Below are 21,569 nucleotides of genomic sequence, written 5' to 3' on the forward strand. Positions count from 1 at the left end.
GAAATAAAATTTTCCAACCAAAAATGATTCATGGGTCTTCCAATAAACAGTCCTTATATACTCAATACAGAATACTATTAAATTTCTGTTCCACAAAATAGAATTAGAGCTACAGGAAATAAACTTTTGTTATAATACAATATGCTTAAAGTTAAGGTGCTATTCATCATTCCCTACATCACTTAGTCTTTACCACGTGGGCATCATGTCTGGAAACCACACCCTACCAAGGTGCTTGGACACTTCCCAATGAATCTGCTCCAAGCTATACGTTTGGTCAGGAATTAATACTTCTTCCATAATGGATAATTGAGACAGGCGACCGCCACACATCTTCACAAACTCAACAAAGGCACTACATGAGACTTCGCATTCCCCTAGTCCAATAGCTGACAAATTTTTGCATCGTTCTGCAATTCGAATTAACTCTTCATCAAGAGGTCGTAATCCATTAGCACACACTACTAGTTCAACCAGTCTAGGGCATGTCATTCCCACACGGCCAAGCACATCTTTGCTTACTGACCTCCCAAAATAAAGATGGGTGGCAGGTATTTCATACCGAAAGAATGGATCAAATTCCTCTTCATATAAAAAAAAATACATCACTAAGTTCACTTTGGGTGAATGTCTGATGAAAGCATCCCAGCTGCTCTTCTGAATTGTATGGAAGTGTGTCTGTCCAGGATTCTCGCTGACTACATCAATGCGCAAATGTTCTAATCGAACGTGTTTTTCAGAAGATAAAGCCAGCAGCAATTCATCACTTAACAAATGGTAATTCAGGGCCAGTTCACGTAAGCCATGACATTGATCAGCCACACAAAGGATACCTTGGAAAAAAAAAGATCTAATTATTTACAAATTTCTGCACAAGGTCATCATCTGTTCAAAAATGTAATCAAATACATGTCCCACAATAAAATCTTACCTATTTCCCTTACACAAAGCTATACAATTTAAAATTTAGTTATATGATTGAATTAGAAGGTAAGTTACCAATATTTAAATATTACTAATTTTGTCCTTAAGAAAATTAGACCAATTTAAATGAACCTAAGAAAGAAAGCTCACTTATCAACTCAGAAAAATTAAGAAATAATTATGTCATTTAAAAATATACAATGACTAAGCAAGGTTTATCCCAGTAATGTAGTACCATAATTTTTTTAAAGAAACTGTTTACTATCACTGAACTGATAGGTAAGGCAAGGAAAATTATATGATTATTGCAACAGAAGCCAAAGGGCATTTTTTGAAATTCAAAACCTTAATAAATCTTAATTAAAATAAGGTAGAAATCATATACAGTATTATTTATATAATAAAACATTTGAAATAAGATATTTAAAAAATAGATTTTCATCAAATGAGCAGAGTTTAACTGATAAATAGTATATATAAGTATGTCATATTTCTTTTTAAAAAAAATATATTTTATTGATTTTTTACAGAGAGGAGGAGAGAGGGATAGAGAGCTAGAAACGTCAATGAGAGAGAAACATCAACCAGCTGCCTCTTGCACACCCACCACTGGGGATGTGCCAGCAACCAATGTACATGCCCTTGACCGGAATCAAACCTGGGACCTTTCAGTCCACAGACCCACTCTCTACCTCTGAGCCAAACCAGTTTCAGCTAAGTATGTCACAATTCTAAGAAAAAAAAAAAAATACCAAGGTAAACAAGTCAAAAGGTAATTACCAACTCACATTAGTGAAAATATACATTATGTCTTTGAAAGCTCTAACTTACACACAAAGCAGTTCCTTAAATGGTTCCAATGCGTAGGGTACTATGCTTCAAAACTGCTCCAAACCCCTACCAGCAGATGATTTAACAAAGGCTAATATCTGATCTCCAAAGTGGCTTAGTAAGACACACCCAATATACTGGTATACTACTTGATAAGTGAGCAAATAAACCATTTCCTTTGGGTGTTTAGAAACAAGAATACAAACAACAAAACTCACATCATATTATCTACTATCTATTGTGCAACGATATGTCAGGTACTAAATATGTTATCCTACAAATAAAAGTCTAGAAAGGTAAATATCCTATTTTGAAGTTGTAGGCAGTTAATTTCAAAGACCACAACTGGAATTCAAGGAGTGACAATACTAAGGCCATCAATAAGCCCAAAACTTTAAAGAGTAGGAGGAGAAGACAAGCAACAGAATCAGTGAAAACATAAATGGAATAGCCAGTTTAAGAGAATCACCAGAAGAGGGAGTAAAAGACATCTGTGCTTTAATGTTCAGTCACTGCCAAGTTTCTGTCTCCACAAGGTGTATATATACTATAAAATAAACCCTGACCACCCAAGGTAACCTGAACACATTTCATTCTTTGCAATCTTATAAACCTGATATAAATAGAAAAAACAAAAACACACACATGGGAAATGGTAACCTAAGATGCAAATAAAAGAAACTGGGAGATAGATACCATTTACTAGTAATAAAGCAGTATGACAAACATTACTTCTCAAAGTATCAATAGTTCCCAAGATTCCACACCCTAATCCCTGGAACCTGTGAATATGATTAAGATACCACTCCCATGATTATGTTATATAGCATAGTTGGCTTTAAAACAAGACTGTCCAGGAATGACCCTTTTAAAAACCCAGTGAAGAAAGGAAGTGATTGGTATTTCCTGTGGAACACCCAAACATGGAACACCCAAACATGGAAGAAAACACAAGCATTCTAAGAACTGACCGAAATTCAACACAGATTATCCTATTTTAAAGGTTGAATCCCAACAGATAGGCAAGGACCATCTCATATAGGATCTTGCCAGCTTCAGCAAGGTGTTTGGATCTTATCTAAAGCACAGTAAGAAGTTTCTAAAGAAACTGGAGGGAAAAAACCATCAAATTTTATTTTAGAATGAAAATCAGATTAGAGAAGAGCAAGTCTGCAAATCAGGAAATCAGTTAAGAGGGTATAGCCCAAAGATTGTGAGGCCTGGACTAGAGCAGTAAGAGTGGAGATAAAGAAAGGTACAGTGTCTTAGTTTGGGCTACTTAACAGAAGCAAGTGGCTTAAAAAATAAACATCTATTTCTTACAGTTCTTGAGACTAAAAGTCCAAGATCATGGTGCCAGCATGGTCAGGTTTGGGTGAGGGGCAGAACTCTCTCCGCACCCCCCACTTGTAGATGGCTACTTCTCACTATGTTTTCACATGGTGGAAAGAGAGACTGTCTTTCTTATAAGAGTACTAATTTTATTGATGAGGCCTCAACTCTTATGACCTAATTATCTACCAACCCACCTCCAAATACCATCACACTGGGGATTAGGGTTTCAATACAAGGACTGGGATTGAGGGAGAGGAAACAACACAAACATTCATTCTATGGCATCATAGAGATTCAAGGCATACTTCAGGGACACCAGACCTCCGTGGAAGAAATGTACAAAGTAAAGGGAGGAATTAAGGACATCTATCAGGTCCCCGACAACTAGACAGATGCCATTCAATGAGATGGTAAAAAGGGAAAAGCAAATTTGGATAGGGGGAAAAGGAAGTTCATTTGTCTGAGGTACCTGTGAGACATTCTAGAGGCACTGGGCCATCATAGCTCAATACACAGCTCTAGAGTTTCAGAGACATCCAATGTAGGAGGTATTAACATATAGGATGTAACTGAATAGGTAATGAGAACAGAGCTGAGTTTACACAGCAAAACAAAAAAGGATCCAATACAGAAGATAGTGAAACATCAAAGTTTAAGGAAGGAAAAGAAAACCCAGCAAAGAAAACAGAGTAGAAACAATCTGAGAGGAAAAAGGAAAATCAGGAGTATGAAAGAGACAAGACACAGGTGTCAAATGGTCCCTAGAGGCCCTGTAGGGAGCATTATAGAGTTAAGCCTCAGACTGACCTGCTGGCAAAGTCGCAAACAAGTCCCAGCTTTGAGGGCACAGCCCTCTAAGCATAATTAAGCTTGATCTTGTGACTGCTTAAACTTGATTGCAACATGTGTACTGAACATGTAGATTCTTTTTGTCATTATTCTCTAATCACTTAGATCTTTCCTGGGTAGCTAATGGGCTGTGGGAGGGGCAGCAAGTGACAAGTGAAACTTATAAGAACACTGTAAATTACCTTGTTTGCCCCTGACTTTAAATAAAGCATCAGCTTTGCAGTCTGGATCTGTTCTGTGGCCTCAGCCTGGCACATAAGATCCATCTAGACTCAGCTTATTCTTTTTGTCTGTCTTTTTCTTCATCCTTCACCAGCCCTCCCTCAGGCTTGATGAACCCTTGACTGTGCTGGCGCAGCACAATAGACAATTATAAGGACTATACGAAATGGGAAAAAAGTTTGACAAGATGTTCAGTGAAGAAAGCAGAATAGAAAATAGCCTGTAATTTCAACTTAGAAAAACTGTCCAAATGTATGAAACATGGATAAAAAATATATAACATGTTAAATTTTAAAGATCTTTATAGTTACAAACTTAAAAAATATAGCCCTGGCCAGGTGCCTCAGTTGGTTAAAGTGTCATCCTATACACCAAAATATTGCAGGTTAGGTTTCTGGGTCAGGGCACATACCTTATTTTTTGGACCATAAGACGCACTTTTTCCCCCCCAGAAGTGGGGGGGGAAAGTCCCTGCGTCTTATGGTCCAAATATAGCCTACACATATACTTTAAAAAAAAAGTTTTTTTACTTGCCCGTCTCTGTGTGCTTGCCCGGCTCTAAAATGGTTCTAAATGCTGTTTACAGGGTTGATTACATGTGTTTATGACTGTGATGTTGGGTTTTAATGCACATAAAGTATTTTAGGACACTATTTGTTTCAGAATCTTTTTTTCTTCATTTCCCTTGTCTAAAAACTGGTGTGTCTTATGGTCCGGAGCGTCTTATGGTCCGAAAAATACGGTACTTAGTTTGCAGGTTTGATCCCTGGCCCAAGTGTGTATGGAAAGTAACTGGTTGATATTTCTGACATTGGTGTCTCTCTCTAAAATCAATAAAAGCACACATATCCTTAGGAGAGGATTTAAAAAAAAAGTGTTATAAGTGCTCCATCTCCCTCCTGAACAACTAGTCCACAAGTCATTAGGTCACATTAAGGAAGCTTATACCAGTCTATCAGAACTGATGTGTATATACATTAAAAATAAACATGGGATGTATTGGGATAAAGAGAATAATGAGCTCACTCTCGTGGAGAAACCAGAGACCCCAAGGCTCTCACAGAGTGCTATGAGTTACGTTCAGAGTGATATGGAAACGACAGGGTAGCAAAAGCAGAGAGGAGGAAACAGGAATAAAACCAAAAAACCTGAGCTGCATTCTGAAAGCTGAGCTGGAATTATCTAGAATCTAGATGAAGTGGGGGAAAACAGGTATTCCACAAGGTACAGTGTTCTGCTGACACACAGGTATAAAGACCTGTAGTTTACATAGGGCTCAAGTAAAAGCTGCATGTGAGCGAATAGCTAACATAATGAAAGAGATGGGTGGAGATCAGGATACAAAGGGCCTTGTACACGATGAAGCTTTGAATTATGAACCTTACTCTGAGTTATCTATACAGTAGATAGTAAGATGTGACCAAGATTACATAAGAAGTAACTGCCAAAGCCCATTCTTTTTCATTTAGATTTATCATATTTTGTGATAATCTAGAAGTGGCAGAAGTTAGAAAAATATAGTCATATCTTGGTGTCACTTGGTGACTGGTTCCAGGACAATCACACAATACCATACCACTCCTCCCTTCCCCCTGCAGAAACCAAAATCCACTAGATTCTAAATGCTGTTTACAGGGTTGATTACATGTGTTTATGTAATCAACCCTGTAAACAGCATTTAGATGCTCTAGTCTCTTATAGAAAATGTGTAATATTTGCTAATAACCTACGCACATCCTCCCATACACTTTAAATCATCTCTACGTTACTTATAATACTTAATACAATCGAAATGCTATATAAATAGTTATTATCCTGCATTGTTTAGGGAATAATGCCAAAAAGAATCTGTATATGCTCAGTACAGATGTTGCAACCATCATAGGCCAAACTACACAATACACATCAGTAACAACATAACCTTTTTACTTTTTTTTTTTTTTTTTTTTTTTTTTTTTTTTTTTACTTTTTCTGAGTATTTTCAATCCACAATTGGTTGAATCCATGCATGCAGAATCCACGGATACGGAGGGCCCACTGTATTGCAAGAAACCTAGCCATTCCCATCACCAAGATCCTCTGTATTGTAGATAGGGAAGAATGAGCAAATATCTTCATCCAAGAAAGATATAGTTATTTCTTTTCTTGGGGAAAAACCGGGCTTTAGGTATGGCAAGAAAATGGGAAGTGTTCTGTAAAGAGTTCAAGAATTTAAGATCATTTCTTAAAAATAAGTTTCCCAAATAACAGCCAAAGGATTGGGAGTTAGGTCAACAGTGGGAGGTTGAGTCAGGAGTGAAGCATCAGAGAGTAGTACAAAGTATTGTATATTTACTTTATAATACAAGCCATTTGAAATTTACATGATATAAAACTGAATAAGGTGCAGTATTTAAATTCTATATGAGATTTTATAATGCTACTAGAGGCCCATTGCATGAACATTCGTGCAATAAGCACTGGTTTTCCTCTGGCACTTGGGACCCAGCCTTTGCTCTGGCTGCAGCCTTGAGGCTTCTCTGCTCTGGCTACAGTGAGGCTTGGCTTCTCTGCTCTATTATAGCAGAGAAGCCAAGCCTCTTCAGTCTTCATAAGTCTTGGCTTGGGCAGGAGCCTTCAGTTTTTGCTCCACACCTGCATATGCAAATTAACCCACTATCTTTGTTGGGTCAATTTATATACTCACTCCTAATTGGCTGGTGGATATCATGCAGGTATGGTCAATTTGCATATTTCTTTTATTAGTGTAGATTATTCCCCCATTTAAAGTGACCTTTGGCTCCAAATTTCAACCTAGGGAAAGCATTATCTTGCAAAATGTAAGGCAACAACTTTAGCACAACTCCTCTCCTCTACTTAGCAAGAAGAAAACTAATTATGAGATTACACAGACTCAAAACCTATCCTGTTAGCTCAAATACAATAAGAGAAAGTTCTATTTTACCTAAAGGGGCACCTCAGGCAGACCTCATCTTGGCCTTTCATTTTTTTTTAATTTATCCATCTTTTTAACACAAGTTGGACACAAATTGCCGAATAAAATTAGAAAATAATTTGGAAGTGTCAATGCTACAGAATTTGCTTTATGACATTAAGAACACTTATGTAGCTCTAGCTGGTTTGGCTCAGTGGACAGAGCATTGGTCTAAGACTGAAGGGTCACAGGTTCGACTTTGGTGAAGGGCATATGCCTGGGTTGCAGGCTGTCCCCAGTCGTAGGGGAGTGCAGGAGGCAGCCAATCAATGATTCTCTCATCGCTTGATGTTTCTATCTCTCCCTCTCCCTTCCTCTCTGAAAAAAAAAAAAAAAAAAAAAAAAATATATATATATATATATATACACACACACACACACACACACACACACATTTTTTTAAACCACATATGTAAAAGAGAATAATCATATTAATTCCAAGATTAGTGATCATAGTTTTTTTTAAATTTGATAAACGTATCAATACATTGACTAAAATGTTATCTGGCAAAAACAAAACATACCTGCTGGGGACACGTGAGGACAGCTGCTCATTTTTAGCAGCTTGAGCGTATCACTGTTGTTGGCCACCAGTACTTTGAGGGATGGATCATCTACTGGGGTATCATCTATCTTAAGCGAGGATAAGGATTTGGAGTTTACAAACACAACTGTCAGTGCAGAGATAAAGTGAGACTGAAAAGCAAAAAAAAAAATACATTGTTTCAATTCTACAAATGAGAATTGAAAGAGTTGTCATAATACACATATTTGAACCCTAATGCTATTATTTCATAACTATTTTAGGGGCAGCATCTCCTTCACTCTACTGAAGCACCTTTTTACCTTTGGGAGAAAAAAAAGACTTCAAGCCTCAAGATGAGTGTCTCTATCACAGTAATTATTGGTAAGAAAAGAGAGGAATTCTGGAATTCAAGTTGATAATACCTCTTAGACATTTCACATAACTATCTGAAACCCTACTCTCCTGTTTTATAACAAATTGTATTATTTTTTTGTCTGATAGTAATGACCATTAAAACATAATAAATATTAGCATAATCATTAAAAATTAAAATAACAACCAACTCAGAACCTATGAAAGACTTATTTGGAATATGAAAACTTAAATAAAATTTGATTATAAAATAAAAATCATACCTAAATAAAATTCCAAGTTTAAAAATGCCTTTAAATATGTTAAATTATCTATGTTTTCAAGCCTATTTTAACATATTTTCCCACAAATATAACAGTTAATAGCTATCCATTATAATAAACATATCCTAAGTTATCAGTTGGACACAGAATCTGACCTAAAGGAACCACTGTAGGGAAACAGGAATCAAAGCATGGTCAAGGCCTGACCAGGTGGCTCAGCTGATTGGAGCATCATTCCATACACCAAAAGGTTGTGGGTTTGATTCCCAGTCAGGTTGCAGGTTCAATCCCCAGTCGGGGTGAGGACAGAAGGCAACTAATCAATGTTTCTCTCCTTGTTTCTCTCTCCTTCCCTCTCTTTCTCAAAATCAACAAAAACATAGCCTTTAATGAGGATTTTAAAAAAAGGTTTGAAACAAAAGCATGGTCAAAGTATATGACTTTGAGTAAAAACTAAGAAGCCATAACCAGTGGACAAATAATCCAGGAGAGGAAAGAGAGGCCAATCTGACCTCCCATTTAACTTCATAAATTTACTTCGGTAGTAAATTGGGAAGAGGGCAGGTTAATAGCCAGAAAGTACAGCTGACCCTTGAATAAGATGGGTTTGAACTGTGCAGGGCCACTTATATGTGGATTTTTTTTAAATTGAAAAATATCAAATTTTGTGTAAGTGGACCCGTGCAGCCATTAAACTGGTGTTTTTCATGGATCAATTACATTCGATCCGTAGCTGGAAATCCCCACATGCCGAGGGCCAGATCTTCGAATGCTCAGGAGTGGGTCCTCCCACACCCATGTTGTTCAAGGGTCAACTGGACAATGAAACACTATCTTTTTAATCATTCTTTTTTTTGCACTGTAATTAACTGTTTTACTATTTAAATGCTAAATCTTCCTCCTAAATTTTCATATCAAACTCAATTATTTATCTCATACAATCACATTTCATTAGTATACTCATAACTGCATCACTGCCTTCATTTTCCCATTTCCCTCAGATTTAGCTTTGGTCAAATATCTTTCAGGTTCTTTTTGGTTCTCACAGGATTTCCCAACTATAGCGACACTCAATTTCAATCTCTGCAGAAGCCCTAATAGGAAAAGAAAAAATAAAAACAGTACAAGCACCTGAGGCCCATCCTAATAAAGAATATGCAAATTGACCATAACTCCACAACAAAGATGGTGGCACCCACAGCCAATAAGGAGGGAATATGCAAATTGAGGATCATTCTGGGTCAGATGGCAGCAGCTGGGCTGGGACACTTGCATCATTGCCACAGTGATGAAGGCAGGCGTCCCACCCCAGTTGCTCTGGGCAGGTAGGCAGCACGAGGAGCGGCCAGTGGGGAGGTTGGGACACCTGCCCATCTGCTGGGAGCGCGCTGCCCGAGGCAATGAAGCTAGGTGCCCTGCTCCAGGCCGGTGGGCAGTACCTGCAGGCCAGATTGAAGAGGGTGCAGCTTTGACTTAGAGGCCCCCTCCCAGTGCACGAATTTCATGCACCGGGCCTCTAGTTCATCAATAATTCCCAAAGACAAAACTACTACACATAAGTACAGCATCAGTACTAATTATGCATAATGATAATCCCGAGTAATGAAAAAAAATTATGTTCAATATACTTTTAATATGTTTTATTTTATACATATTCCATATGTATAACTATGGTATGTACATAAAAAATTCAATTCAGAAGATTTCCCACATGATGCTTGAATAAGGTGCTACTGTAGCACATAACTAAGTGCTTCTTAGACTGAGATCCTTGAACCAGTTTAGGATTGATTGCTCTTAGGAAGGGAAAATTTGAAATAGTGGTAATCCAAAATTCAAATATTAAGTTTGAGAACAATACTGAATTTATATACTTAGAATCTTAAAATGCTGAAATAAGCAGATGCTCTTGTCCATTTCTCTTATTTTACATATGAGAAAACATTTTATTTCAAATGAAGATATGTAGTGAACCTTTTTAAAATCAATTAAGACTTGGAAATTAACTGGTGATATATGTTATTGATTGATATTCCATTGAACCACCTGGGTTATAATATACACTCAAGTTAGTAAAATCTCTCTGAATCATCCTAGTAAATTAAACTGTTAGGTGTTTTAAAAGGATATCTACATTTTAGTTTGTGATGCTCTCCGAAATATCTGTTTTTCAAATTGCTATTGGAAAATAACCTACTAAACATTAGCTAACATACTCGAAGGCCTTTATTAGTTGTCTTTCTAAAAATGCACACTTATTTTTCTATTTTAACAGAATTATTAGAGAGACTACTTCCAATTACATGTAGGATCATCTAAAAACATAAATATGGAGATATATCAACTAACTCTTCAAAAAATTTTCTTTAAATAAAATCTGTAAATTAATCCAAGCTGTTCTGATACTAACTCTGCTTGAGAATAAATCTTTATGCACTTAACAGAACTTGCTTTCAATACAGACACGGTCTACTTTTCTTTGATTTTAATTTCATCAATCTGCCCTGAAAGTCCAAAAAGGCACATCTATGTCTCTTTTTCTAATACTAGTGGCCCGGTGCACAAATTTTGTGCACATTAAAAGGGAATGAACTAGAGGAAACATTTTAATATTGCTATTTGCCCTTTCTCTATAATAGAAGTATCAGAGATGAAAGAAAATTAGTAAAATATATATGAAAATCTTCATCCTGTCAAGAGTCTGGGGCTCAACATGGGACCCAGAGTCAAGTCCCTGCCCCACCCGCATGCACCTTGAAATCACACAAGACCCAGACCTGGCTAGCCTCAACCTCACTGAACAAGATCCAGACCTGGCTGGCCCCACTCCTGTCAGGCCTCACTGAGTGTGGGGTGCAGTTGCAGGTCCCCAGTGCACCCTCAGGTACCCTGCCCCATCACTGGGGTGGTGGGTGCGGCCTGAGGTCCCCCGTCACCCCCGGGGGCGTGGCCTCAGGTCCCCTGGCCTGGCACCATGCAGCCTCAGGTCCCTGCTGATCGCTTCTTATGGGAACCCCGCCTACACTGTGGGCACAGCCATCTTGTCACAGTGTGACGGAGTAAGGGTCAATTTGCACATTACCTCTTTATTATATAGGATTCCTGTTTCTCAGTTTTACTTTGTCTCTTTTAAAACTTTCTATAGAAACCTCTATAAATTTATTCACTCTTCAACCTTACTCATAAAAAAAGAAAGTTTAAAAAAATCCTGTTAACATTCCAAATAGTAACTTATTTTCTATTTTACTACTACTTCTTACATTCCCAATGTCAGTATAGGAATGAATAGGGTTTCAATGATTTCTCAGTAATAGTTAATAAAACAAAACCAGCAAGATACCTTTGGTAAATCCATAAAACTTGGCCGAGCAGTTGAAATAAGTCCAAGTGTTTTTAAAGAGCAGTTCACAAGTTGTGATAATATATCACAAGCTGCTTCAGCTGATTCTTTGCTGCTGTCCACCTTAGAAAGAAAACACCATTTACCCATTGGTATATTTACATTACTCTGTGCATTTATTAACTTTACAAAAACAAAAAATAGTTATTAGTTTATTGCATAATTTAAAGAATTTATATTCTTTTGATCACCCACCCCTCATATGAATATGCCTATCAACCTAATTCTTTACCAAAAAAAGTTTTCTTTAAATAAAATCCAAGCTGTACTGACACTAACTTTGATTAAGAATAAATCTTTACACACTTATCACAAGATTTTTATAAGCAAGCTATACCTGCTTTCATTATTGACACTGTCTACTTTTCTTTGATTTTTAATTTCACCAATCGGCTCTGAATTTCCGAAAAGGCACATTTATACATCTCTTTTTCTAATGTACTTGTTTCTCAGTTTTACTTTGTCTCTTTTAGGACTTTTCTGAGTCACCCTAAGAAATTATAAGGGCAACTGTCAAAACTTAACTTTCATTATGAAAAGGTATATATTTAATGTTGAAAGAATTTGACTTTAAGTTTATTTATTCCAAACTGACTATATAGCCTAATGAAATGCATAACATTTATCTTTGAAAAATAATTATATATTTGATAATTGGTACAATCATACATATAAGTACATTATGTATAATATAATACACGTTTCAAGACACAAGAAACTGAAGTATTTACTCAGAAGGTTCAAATAAATCACACCTGGGGATTCACCACCAATATTACTGAAAAAATGAATGCACAGTGAAATAAGGGCTCTAACCAGTCAAGCATGAAAATCTCAAAGAAGCTGCTCCTACACACTCTTCTGCTTAGATATATCTAGGTAGAAGGATAACCAAAAAACTCCTCAAGCACTCTTTTTTTTTTTTTCTTCAGAAAGGAAGTTGCCCTGTGGGCTAAAAAGCATCTTAAAACAGAATAGTTAAAAGTATTGTTGTTATTTTAATTTCAGATTGATGTACATTACTTTAACCTCAAAATGTTCTGAGGAGCTGGCTGTACAACTGTTGTACTGATTTACGTTAAAGTCGCAAAGCCGTTTATAATATCCTTTGGCTAAGTTTCCCTACACTAGTGGTTCTCAAAGTGTGGTCCCTGGACAGCAGCATCAATATCCCCTGGAAAGTTGTTAGAAATGTGAATTCTCACGGCCAATCCAGACCACCGGAATCAGAAACCTTGGAGGTGGGAGTCTGCATTCTGTATCTCAACAAGCACTATTGGGGGTTCTGATTGCCCCTAAAGTTGGAGAAACCCTGTTCTACACCAATAATGGACTGTCCACCTCTTTGGCCTATCAGGAGAGGTAAAAAAAATCCTGTGATGTGGCTCTTTTTGCAAGTTAGAAATTATTTTCTCAGCAAAATAACAATAAGATAAAAATGTTTAAACTTTTAGGACAAGTGGTCCTGTAAGGATTATACAAATATAAGAATTATCACGGAGCTGTAAAAGATTAACACTGACCCAGCCAATCCAATGGATGGACTTGGTCTTTTGACTTATGTGATTACATATTATACTAATTTTTTCTTTTAACAGGATTTACCATCAGAACATTCTTAGACAACTCAAAGATAACTGAAATCACAGGGAGGCAGAGGAGAGACAACAAATGAGAAGTTCCCAATTTTTTATTTGTTTGATCCTTCTATCTTTCCCCACACTTTCCCCCAGTTAGGGTTGCCAAATAACATACAGGACATCCAATGAATAAGTATAAAGTATGTTCTAAGTAATGCAAGGGACATATTTATACTAAAAATTATTTGTTATCTGAACTCAAATTTAACTAGGCATCCTCTATTTTTATTTGCAAAGTCTAGCAATCCTACCCTTAGAGGTCTAAGAGCCTTTATGTATTTTTCTGGGAAGGAGGCCATTATATACCCAACTATTTCCATCACCAGTTCTTTCCTCATCCTTGAACACATAATGGGTGAATAAGCTGGTGATTTCTATTGAAGACTTTAATTTTGGTAAGGAACTCTGGGTAAGAATCCCTGTTTTATCTAGGTTTAACTTTACCTGTTTAATAACTGATACAGCTATAGTTAAATCAGGTATTCAGGTAGTACTACTTTTCAATAATAATTACCAGTGTTACTCATTTAGAAAATAAACATGCCCATATTTCTTTCCTTTTTTTAAAATATATTTTATTGATTTTACACAGAGAGGAATTGAGAGGGATAGAGAGTTAGAAATGTCGATGAGAGAGAAACATTGACCAGTTGCCTCTTGCATACCCCCTACCGGGGATGTGTCCGTAACCAAGGTACATGCCCTTGACCGGAATCGAACCCAGGACCTTTCAGTCCGCAGTCCGATGCTCTATCCACTGAGCCAAACCGGTTTTGGCAAACATGCCCATATTTCATTATCCATCCCAAAACAAAACATTACAAACCTCTGAACTTATACAGACCACTGTGATTCCTTAAATCCTAAACATCTCAAAAAGCCACCCCACTTCATTTATCTCATCACTGCATGATTTCAGTATATCCCTTCCAGCAATGAAAAGAACCAATCGCCCTCGTTGGTTTGGCTCAGTGGATAGAGTGTCAGCCTGAGGACTAAAGGGTTCTGGTCAAGTGCACATGCCTGGGTTGAGGGCTCAGGCGGGCTTGATCTCGAGTAGGGGGCATGCAGGAGGCAGCCAATCAATTATTCTCTCTCATCATTGATGTTTTTCTCTCTCTCCCCCTCTCCCTTCTTCTCTTGAAATCAATAAAAATATATTAAAAAAAAAACCCCAAAAAACCCCAAAACCAAACAGTTCTTTTGGCATTCTTCCATGTACCTTTTTCTACATCTTTCTAAAATATATTCTTAAAATATTTTACATAAAAGCTCTCTGTCTCCTTTTTCTTTGCAGATTCCATATCAAAAAGCAAACTTAGTCCCTATTAGGTAGAAACAAGAATTAAATGTTAAGTCAGCCATAATCTCCGCATTTAAAAAAATGTTATTGTACATTTCTTTTCCCTCAAATTGTTTGCAATAATTTAATGTGTTTGACAGCTTTGGACAATGATTTATGCTTATTTAGTGAATGCTTTTGCTCTTTTAAGAAATTATTAATAATTATAATAGAGTAATTAAGCTGAAATATAATTATTTATTACAACTTTTAAGGAACGTGATAATCCTGAATCTATCTTTAAGCAGTTTTCCTAAAAAGCAGTATTTCAAAGACACGAGAAGATATATTCACTTAGGATACAAAGGTCACTAATATGCTTTATTTTTTTTAAATGAAGGATTTAAAGTATTACCTTGAAGCTGACATATTGCAGATGGTTTGAATGTCTTTTGATGATCTGTTTGATCAGCTCTGGATGTGTAGCCTTTAAATAAGATGTAGCTGGCTGATGTAGTTCAAATTCAAAACATCTCCACAAGTCAGGCATGTGAAATACCTGGTTCCAGTTGCGGCAAACTTGTGAAGCATGAGCCCGATCAAGGAGAGGCAAATACTTAAATATTTGGAGAACAATGTCCTGAAGGAGATTACCCCAATCACAAGTCTGAGAATGCTCATTTGTAGTCCTCAGTTTCTTGGATTTCTCTGCAATATCTTCTTCTGATGAATTATGGTCACTATTGCTTCCTCCTCGTTTCATCCTATTCAGGAAAAAGCATAATTTTTTTTCATACTTCAACTTCTGAAGAAAGTAAATTCAAAATTCATTTTTCTGTCCCTGAGATGTGTGCAGAAAGAACAAGGCCAGTAATTCAAAAAGAATATCAAAATAAAATATAATGAAAACACAAGTGGAGACCAACTATCATCTTACAACTTTTTATACAGGTGCTTACACATTTGTATTTATAGTGTACTATTTGGAGGAGAAAGTTGATTATGATTTTGAAACAAAAACAAGAATTTATGTTTTAAAAGATACAGTCAACTGCCCTCGCTAATATGACTCTGATGATTGGAGTGCCGACCTGTACACTGAAAGGTGGCAGGTTCAATTCCGTGTCTGGTATACACGGGAGGAAACCAATATATTTCTCTCTCTCCTTTTCCCTCTAAAACCAATTCTTAAAAAATGTTCTAGTCAACTAACTAAAAGAGAACCTGCAATGACACTTTACTGGTGTGGCTCTGGAATTAAGCTCCCTGGGTTTGAATCCTATGTCTCACTGGTTATGTGGCCCTGAACAAGTTTCTGACCTCCTGTGCTTCAGGTTGTAAAATGAAGATAACACCTAGAATTCTTGTGAGGAATTAAAAAGTACTAGGGCTTTTGAAAGGAGACAGATGACTGTTAAACTCAGTTACAGCAAAGACATCCAAGCACATGACACAGTAAAAAAAAAAAAAAAATGACCCTATGTTTATTTTAAAACCAAATGTGTGTGTGACAGTGCAAGAATACACATATATGTTTGAGAAACACACACTGGAAGTAGGTTCATCACATTAATACACTATAATAGTAGATTATATTAATAGAATAATGTATTATATTGGGATTTAATAGTGGTGGAATTATAGGTGAATTTTTTTTCCCCAATATGCTTCTCTATATTATACACATTTATTTTCTTTTTTCAAATATATTTTATTGATTTTTCACAGAGAGAAAGGGAGAGGGATAAAGTCAGAAAACATCAAGGAGAGCGAAATATCCATCAGCCGCCTCTTGCACACCCCCTACTGGGGATGTGCCTTCAACAAAGGTAAATGCCCTTGACCAGAATTGAACCTGGGACCCTTGAGTCCGCAGGCCAATGCTCTATCCACTGAGCCAAACCGGTTTCAGCTAATTTAATTTCAATAAATACTATAATCAGATAAAAAGATCTTGTTTTGATTTGGCTTTTTGTTGTTTTTGAAAAGTATTGCAGGCTCTAAACTAAATGGGTCCTATTTACTTTAGAGCCTGCAATAATTTTCTTTTGTCTTTAGACAGCAGTTGTGGAATGATAATGGTCTGGATTTGGAGTCATTGTTTTTGAAAGAATGGCTGGCTCCAACTCTCTTCTTGGCACACTAGCATGTAAGAATTTCCGATTCCTGCATGGTACAAAGGATGTGCAAATGCATGAAGCTTAACCAACTATGTTTCCAGATTTTCTATCTAATAGCTAGCAACATTTGTGAAAAAGAACTGGGGATTGCAGGGAAAGAGAATGACAGAGACCCTCTGGTCTTTATGGCATTGAAATCAGCCCAGGTGGTCTGCCTTTTCCTCATTGCTCCTATTTCCAGCTATGTGAGATAAGCGAATGATGTATATATTCTTTTGAGCAAGGGAAAAGGGAAAAAACAGAATGACAGAGGTGATGGTAAGAGGTTAGTTGTGCTCTGGCCGGTTTTGCTCAGTGGATAGAGCACTGGCCTGTAGACTGCAGGGTTCCAGGTATGAATCTGGTCAAGGGCACATGCCTGGGCTGTGGGCTTGATCCCTAGCAGGAGGCAACATATCAATGATTCTCTCTCATCATTGATGTTTCTTTTCTTTTTAAAAAAAATATATTTTATTGATTTTGTACAGAGAGGAAGAGAGAGAGATACATAGTTAGAAACACCGATGAGAGAGAATCATCTTGCACACCCCCTTCTGGGGATATGCCCGCAACCAAAGTACATGCCCTTGACCGGAATCGAACCCGGGACCCTTCAGTCCCCAAGCTGATGCTCTATCCATTGAGCCAAACCGGTTTCGGCTCATCATTGATGTTTCTATTTCTCTCCTCTTCCTTCCTCTCTGAAATCAATAAAAACATTAAAAAAAGAGGGTAGTTGTATGGAATGGAAGACTAAAACTTATGTGTGAATCTATAGATGCATATTTTAAACTGTGTTTAGAGAAAAGATAGTATAAAGTACAAAGTAACCTTTAACATAAAAAAAAAAATCTCTCCCAGTAATGATGTCCTACTAGAGGTTGAAATAACACTGTCATTATGATCCATTTTTCTTATCCTGAAGGCTTACTTTAATTTTAGCATATAAAATTTGGGTCAAAGAACTAAAGAGTTTGCTATCCAGGGCTTGTAATTTCTCTTCTGGCTATCTAAAATTCTTCAGAATTTTGAGATAGAGATTCAAAAGAGAATGAAGCCATCTTTATATTTCTACCCCCTATCACAGAATGCTGACTGCTTATTTCTAGAGAAAAGTCTTCTAACACCAGAAATGTTCAACTTAAAAATGAAAAGATTTATCTTACTTTAAAGTATATGAACATACAAATATCTTTGTTAATACTTTGCTGATCCTCACAATAGATACTTTCTTTGTCTATTACAATTGTTTTAAACAAAGTATATTTCTATACCTTTTCAAGGTGAGGGGAGAAAAGCTGACATATTAAAAAAAAGTATGTAACACTAAGGAATAGCATCTCTTCATCTAGATATTAAGACTAAATGACCACTGAAGCATATTTTAAGCATTTATTAGTTTATAACTAACCAAACAAAACCTATAACTTATATATAATGATTGTAATATGTCAGAATTTTAGTACAATCAGCAAATGCCAATAAAAATAATCTCTGCATCGTCCTCATTTATGCATGAAAATAACAGAACACAGTGGGCACCTAATAAAAATTTTAAGTATCAATTTTTTCCAAGATGATTTCATTTATCAATGCAAAAATGTACATTGCTTTCAAAAGCATTTTATTAAATCTACTTACATATGAAGCTCTGCTATATCAAAAGTTAATTCAAACCAGTCAGTGTGGCTCAGTGGTTGCATGTCAATCCATGAACCAGGATGTCAGGGTTCCATTCCCGGGTTGTGGGTTGGATCGCCAGTGGGGAGTGTGCAGGAGGCAGCAAGCCAATGATGCTCTCTCATCACTGATGTTTCTCTCCCTCTCCCTTCCTCACTCTGAAATCAATAAAAATATTTATATATGTATTTTAAAAAGTTAATTCAAAGCATCCATCAGTCTGCAAAGAATTTATATCAATGAACTATTTCCTATTTTTAGTCAAAGTGAAATACCTCATCTATTTATCTAAAGGCCAGTCCTAGCTGGTTTGGTTCAGTGGATAGAGTGTTTGCCTGTGAACTGAAGGGTCCTGGGTTCGATTCTGATCAAGGGCACATGCCTGGGTTACAGGCTAGATCTCCAGAAGGGACTGCAGGAGGCAGGCGATCAATGACTCTCTTTCATCACTGATGTTTCTCTCTCTCCTTTCCTGTATGAAATCAATAAAAATATATTTAAAAAATAGATAAAGAGAAAGGCAGAGAGGAAGTTGGACAATTAACGTCAAAGAGACTTTGTAGAACACCAAAACCAAGTCTCTTCAGGGCTCTGGCAGTTCAATTTCAAACTGCAACTTTTTCTGGCTCCAAATAATTAATGCAACTTAGGCCACCAGAGCCATTTGGTGGGGGACTGACACTCCTATGGAGGGCCAAAAAGCAAACTAATGCGGAAAGACTGCAGACCAGCTGAGCAGTACAGGGCGTTGCAGAACTAACACATCCACACACTGCGAGGAGCGGCCACACCGTGTCCTCAGGGGAAGAGCAGAGCTAACACTCGTGTGTCCCTCACGGCATCAGGCACTTTCAGTTCCCGGCGCCTGTGGTCCTTTTAAAAGCCCGTTTGTTCTGAGCTCTAAGCAGCTTGATCTGGCATCACATTTCCTTTCCGTTTACGCTCTCCTTTGATGAACATTAAAATTAATACGCACGCTCTGGCTGGAATACAAGAATAAACTCGTGGAAAGAGACGGACTCTCAGATCTAGATGGTGGGGGGACATCGGGATGGGAGGGAGCATAGTGATGAAATTCTGTCTAGTGGTCATTTGTACTTCCAATAGATTGACTGGGAGCATTGGTAATTTTATAGCTATTTCAGGGATGGCAAAAATAAACGAACAAATAAGTAAGACTAAATTAAAGATCGGGGCCATAGAGATCAACCCAAGGACTTGCATGCATGCTTATAAACATAACCAATGGACGCAAAACTCTGATGGGTGGGGTGGGGGGCAATGGTAAGATATGTACACATATAATACCCTAATAAAAAATGAGGGGGAAAAAATAAAGATCAGCTGAAACCGGTTTGGCTCAGTGGATAGAGCGTCGGTCTGTGGACTGGAAGGTCCCAGGTTCGATTCCGCTCAAGGGCATGTACCTTGGTGGCGGGCGCATCCCTGGTGGGGGGTGTGCAGGAGGCAGCTGGTCGGAGTCTCTCTCTTATCGATGTTTCTAACTCTCTATCCGTCTCTCTCCTCTCCCTTCCTCTCTGTAAAAAAAATAAAATAAAAAAAATCAATAAAATATATTTAAAATCTTAAAAAAAAAATAAAGATCGGGGCCATTCGACTGGGTATCATCAGCAATAAAATAGCAGCAATCTCAGCTCCTAGCCCGGAGACCCAGGCCAACCATCTAACAGGCCGCTCCGCATCCCAAGCTGCGGCCCTTCCTGCGGCCCAGAGCAGGGAAGCTGCTGCAGCGCAAGTTGACCAAGTTTTCCGCCGGCCCCGCCGCCCCGCCCCGCGGCCCGGCCGCTCCGGACATTCCTGGGGCGCTGCCCGCCCTGTGTGTTGACATCCCACAGCCCATTTCTCACGCTGCAAGCGGGGCGCAGCCGCACCGGGAAGAGGCACCGGGGAGAGCCCCGCACGCGCACCACGCCCGGTTGACATGTTTTGAAGCCGCAGGCAGGCGGGGAACCGCCCCCGAGCGGCTCCAAGGTCCGGGCGCCGGCCGCGCCCCCGGCCCCGCCCCGCCCCGCCCGGCTCCGCGCGGCTCCGCGCTTCGAAGGGCGGCTCACCCGCGCCCAGGACCCCCGACCCCTGACCCCTGGCCCCCGCGCCGCCAGCCCGCCCCGCCGCCCACCGAGCCGGCAGAACGCCCGGCCCCGCGATGGCCGCGAGCTCCGGCGCTGCTCGCGCCCTTACCTGCTGTCGCGGGCGGCTTCCCCCACGCACCGCCCCGGGCTCCGAGGACGGCGGCGGCCGGGTCCGCGGCTTTCACGTGCGACCACCCGGTCCCCGCGCTTCCGGCTCCCGCCGACGCGGCCCCCCGCGCTCCGCCCGCATCCGAGGCGCTGGTCCCGCGACGGGCGCCAGTGCGGCTCCACCTCTGCGGCTCCGGCTGCCCTGCGAGGAGCTGTCCCCCTCAGCGCCGCGCCGTCCGCGTCCTCCTCCTCCTCCCGGGAGCCCTCGTCGCTCTGAGAGACGTCCCTCGGAGAGCTGTGGCCGCCGCGAACGTCGAGCGCCGCGGCCCAGACCCCGTTTCCAAAATGGCGCCGGGCTCGCGGGCGCGCGCTTTCCCCGGCGCGTCCCCGCGCGAGGGCGGGAGGGGGCCGCTCCCTCGCGCCGCCCGCGCAGCCCGGGCCTTCCGCCTCCCGGCTTTGTTGGGTGAGGCGGTGCGGTCCGCCTCCAGCTTTAGGGGTTTTTCTGTTTGAATCCGTAGCGGGAAGGCTGGAGCTTAAGGGAAAGTGTGTGGCGGAGCGGGAGAGTGTAGAGAGCGGGGCGGAGGGAAGGAAGGAGGGAGGCAGTGTCGGGGCCGCGGGAGCCCAGCAGCCGGTCAGGAAAGAGGCGCCGACAGCTGGCACGCGGGCCACGCCTCCGCGCAGGGCGGGCCCTTTGTCGGGCACGCCTCCGAGCGGGGGGGCGGGGCCTCGGGCGGCCACGCCTGCGCCACAGAGCCCGGAGGTAACCCAGGCTCTGAGAGTACTGTCTGTGTACACAAGGTGTCTTTAAAAACAGCAGGGAGCTATACCAGCAGGTGACAGTGCTAACGCAGGGGTTACAGATGAACTTTAGGTTTAAAATGTTTGTGTTTCCGCTGAAACCGGTTTGGCTCAAT

General features: G+C 39.5%; 1 protein-coding gene across 2 annotated transcripts; it reads right to left on the bottom strand.

Annotated features, from left to right (window-relative positions):
• Window positions 1-110: 110 nt before the first annotated feature.
• FBXL3 (F-box and leucine rich repeat protein 3) lies at window positions 111-20,794 on the bottom strand. Of its 2 annotated transcripts, XM_036455737.2 has the most exons (5): window positions 20,657-20,794; window positions 15,034-15,382; window positions 11,637-11,759; window positions 7,660-7,831; window positions 111-833 (listed from the first exon to the last, which is right to left on the bottom strand). In XM_036455737.2, exons 2-5 carry the CDS (start codon window positions 15,379-15,381, stop codon window positions 190-192), a joined length of 1,287 nt encoding a protein of 428 aa, XP_036311630.1. In that variant the 5' UTR covers window position 15,382; window positions 20,657-20,794; the 3' UTR covers window positions 111-189. The 2 variants fall into 2 exon arrangements, with proteins under 2 accessions (XP_036311630.1, XP_036311631.1); XM_036455738.2 differs by lacking the exon at window positions 11,637-11,759.
• Window positions 20,795-21,569: the final 775 nt, after the last annotated feature.

The sequence above is a fragment of the Pipistrellus kuhlii genome, unplaced genomic scaffold (genome assembly GCF_014108245.1).
Source record: "Pipistrellus kuhlii isolate mPipKuh1 unplaced genomic scaffold, mPipKuh1.p scaffold_m20_p_3, whole genome shotgun sequence".
Lineage (NCBI taxonomy): Eukaryota > Metazoa > Chordata > Mammalia > Chiroptera > Vespertilionidae > Pipistrellus > Pipistrellus kuhlii.